General features: G+C 32.0%; 1 protein-coding gene across 1 annotated transcript; it reads right to left on the bottom strand.

Annotated features, from left to right (window-relative positions):
• Positions 1–347: 347 nt before the first annotated feature.
• Positions 348–3,854, bottom strand: Uba3 (Ubiquitin-like activating enzyme 3). The gene is made up of 3 exons (XM_023157535.2): positions 3,221–3,854; positions 856–1,226; positions 348–802 (listed from the first exon to the last, which is right to left on the bottom strand). The coding sequence occupies exons 1-3, from the start codon at positions 3,744–3,746 to the stop codon at positions 368–370; spliced, it is 1,332 nt and encodes a 443-aa protein (XP_023013303.1). The 5' UTR covers positions 3,747–3,854; the 3' UTR covers positions 348–367.
• Positions 3,855–4,088: the final 234 nt, after the last annotated feature.

The raw sequence follows: 4,088 nt of genomic DNA, 5'->3' as shown, positions 1-4,088 counted from the left end.
AGTTTACAGGCATTTCCTGAATCTTGAACACGTATACCTAATAACAAACCTCAGAAATAGCAGTAAATCATAAAAAGTGAAAATATGATGTTATTCCACACTGGACTGATGATCATACTACATAACTTTTTTTCTGAAGAATTTCTTTTAACCTTCCAATCATATCAATCTCACAAAACAATTATTTATGGCACTTGCATATCAACACCTCAAATTTCCTGAAATCATAAGAACAAAACAGCCGACATCTGAAACTCACGGTGATTGTAATTCAAGTTTAATTGAAATTATTTCCATAGTTTGATGAAAACTTTAACTGAATGCCGAGTATTTTATAAAATGAGGTGTAAAATTAAAGCCTTTATCTTTACTTCATTTCAATATCATCAATCAAATATTTCAACTTAATTACTAAAGTGGTTGGTGAGGTTACATCAGCCACCAACACTTCCTGCCCATCTTTAAGACCTAACTCAATGAGAGTTTTATTTAAATTGTCTCTGGTACGCTCTTCTATGCTTTTAATTGTGGCCATATACAGCGTTTTATTCTTTCCATCTATTATAGTGGTTAAACCTGGATTTCTCATTTGATAAGATCTACTTTCAGAAAGTAATTCAAGTAACTGTTTCAATTTTAATTTATGAGGATCTTTCACTTCTAAAATTCCTGGAGTTTGAGAACAGACTAAACAATCATCCTTTTTCTCTGCTTCGTAGGTGTATGTATAAATACCATCAACATCATTGAAAACCATGTAGTTATTCATAGGAACACAACAGTTAGTGGCAAGTTTGAAAACCTAAAAAGATTGAAATGGAAAGTCGTTTGCAATCATTTATTGGATATAGGTACCTCTGTTGCACATACTCCGGCAATAACAGCATTAGTTGAAGCCACTGCAGGAATAATATGTTTTACCACTCCTTGTACGAGTCTGTAGGTCACTCCTGGTATATTAAATTGTGTAGCTCTCTCCAAAGACTTTTCATAAATCCATGAAATATGTTGTGAATCGTCGCCATCTAATGAGACATTGAATGGATTTTCTTTTGGCCACAATATGATTTTTACATATTCAATGCAATGCTCTGGTAACCTAGGTGTATTTGCAATAGTACATAAAGGGTAATTTACTTGAGGAGGATATAGGTCTAACGTGCATTCGATGCATGCACTCATTCCAGGTAAAACAACACGTGCATTACCTTTGAAACCCTCAGTACCTACAAAAATGTAAAAACAATCACCTATTTTATATGAAAATATTATGGGGATGTTGACATTCTATTTTGTTTATTTATTTTGTGTTTTATGTACTTCAAATTTGTTTAGAAAATAACAGAATTTTTTTGACAAAAACTGAAATAGTAAATTCAGATTTTAATTTGAATTGTGTGCTTTTGTAAATATAAACCAAGTTCTAATAGTATTTCTTCATTTTCGTCATTGCAATCCACTGGAAATCCAACAGGTTATAGGCCCAGGTCAGTAAACAAGAGAAAAAATGATTATACCCAGACAAACTAATATTGATCTGTGTGGTTGATCGAGAACTTGTTAAAGACAGTATGGATCAAACTAAATTCAGATTTCAATTTGAGTTGTGAGCTTTTGTAAATATAAACCAAGTTCTAATAGTATTTCTCCATTTTCGTCATTGCAATCCACTGGAAATCCAACAGGTTATAGGCCCAGGACAGTAAACAAGAGAAAAAATTATTATACCCAGACAAACTAATATTGATCTGTGGGGTTGTTCGAGAACTTGTTAAAGACAGTATGGATCAAACTAAATTCAAGAGAATAAAACTAAGGGATAGCGGCGCATATTGCAGATTTGGCGAAATTAAGCCATTAACTAAAGTCGTTAGAGACAAAAATCAGTGGAAGCATGCTGGTCAATCAAATTCTCACGACCTTATCAGATGACTTCAAACATTCTTTCCTAGCTTGGGACAGCGTTCAGATAATTATTTGAATAATTTAACGTCATGAACAGCACAGATGAAGGAACAGTTGAAGCATTGTCTACAAAAAAGTCCAGCTGAAGAATGAAATTTTACTCCAAAACTAACCAAGACTTAAATAGAAAATACCCAGGAAAGAAAGTGACATGTAATTTCTGTAAAAAACAGAGTCATTATGAAAGCGATTGCTGGTTTGAAAAGAAGTTCAGATAGAATCCATCTACATTTCCATGAGGGAATCCCTGATAGCTTTTTTGAAGTTATTAAAACTAATTTGAAGTGATTAAAATTGAAAGAATTTCCCTGTGAGAGGTGCTACTTATCAAGAATTTCTTATCAATCTGAGTCTTAAGAATCATTGATCAATATTCAATAAATACAATCCTAACAAATGTATTATTCCAAAAGCAATAAAAATTAATTGACAATGTTCTCTGTAGGGTGCATTAGTGAGAATTGTTATAGGGCTTTCTTCTGAAAAAGAAGTATGTATAAAATACTGGATAACTAAAACATAAATGCAGACAAATTGAAGTTGTCACACCACAATAAAAAAATGCAAATAACCATTAATTTCAATTAGCAATGCATACTATGAGAATTTAATTTATATTTGCCACACTAATAAAATGAAAAGTGGGTATCATTATAGGTTACTAGGTATAGGTAATATATTATTACTTTTCTACATAATGGTATTTTGATTTGTTCTAATCTCGGAATGGGTAAGGGCAAATAATTTTGTCTCCTCAGGTGCATAAAGGAAATTACATCAGTGTTCAGAACTCGAAGAGTTCTCACTGAAAAAACAGGAACTAATCTTGAATAATTCACATATTAAGTATTTCATAAAATAACTACAGATTCATATACTATAAGTTGACTATTCTAATCAATGGGTACTTTCCTACATCAGTTCTGTGCAAAAACTTTCACGCCCATCGCACAGCTTTACTGGACCAGGGCTTGTACACTCACAAAAGAAGGAATGAAAAGCTAATTTTTTTAGCGAGGACCAAGTATCAGATTTTTCTTGGTTTTTATTTTTGAATTATACTGGAACTAAGATTTCTGTTTACTTCACAAATATCTGAATATTGCATCTCATTTATTTTGTAGGCTTATAGATTTACATTCCAGTAAATTATCATGAATCAAAACTCCTTGAATTGATTGCAATAACCTGAAGAAATCATTCAGGAATTCCTTATAAACAACATTAAAGTATACATTTTTTTTTGAAGACATACCTCCATCTACCATAGGTATTATCGATTGTTGATCTAAAATTCCATCTTCGTAGTTGAGCATAGATATGAGCATTCCATTGATCCATCTTCTAGCTACAATAGAATCTAATCCACATACAATAATATGAAACTGTCTGTAAAATGATTCATCATAATCCTGAATTTTACAAAAATGTGGGACAACATGACATCCATTTACTTTTCTATTGATAAACTCGGCTGCAACTTCAGCCTTTGAAGAACCTATGTCCTTATGCCTAAATAGGAATTGGCGGTTCAAATTTGAAAGATCAATAGTATCCATATCTATGAGATGTATATTCTTGAAACCTAATAGAGCTAAATTTTTCAGTAATTCACACCCCAATCCTCCTGCCCCTATTACTAAAATTTTACAAGAGGTCATGACAAATTCTAATATATCTGGAGAGGGTTCAAATTCTGGATGGCTAAATGGTCCAGGACGTTCCAAGACTTTCCTTAAATGATCCCATCTCTTTTGACTTGAGTCCGGATTTTCTGACATTTTATTTTTTATTATTATTAAAGCACAGATTACTTAAAAAACAACTTTGATTACTTTGAACTCGGTTTGAGGTTATGGACATAAACACAGTCAACAGGGTTGCCACGCTAGTCGCTACAGATCACAATTTAGATTTTTTTTCAAAACACAAAAACGTTTTAGCTAAAAGAAGGGAGTAAAGAACATGTAATTGTGTGTAATTTTTTCGATTCTATTGAATAATTGATGTGGTCCTTATATAACAGTGAATGAAATTTCTCTAAACTATTTTTCCATTTGAATATTCAAATTTGAAAATAACCTACAATTGAACAACTCAGAATACAGCAAACCCTAATACAA

This window comes from Leptinotarsa decemlineata, unplaced genomic scaffold (assembly GCF_025532065.1).
Source record: "Leptinotarsa decemlineata unplaced genomic scaffold, Ldec_3_MD MMD2_P_RNA_scaffold_2, whole genome shotgun sequence".
NCBI classification, from domain to species: Eukaryota; Metazoa; Arthropoda; class Insecta; order Coleoptera; family Chrysomelidae; genus Leptinotarsa; species Leptinotarsa decemlineata.
Note: the sequence above shows the minus strand (reverse complement) of the source record. Positions and strands in the feature narration are given on the sequence as shown.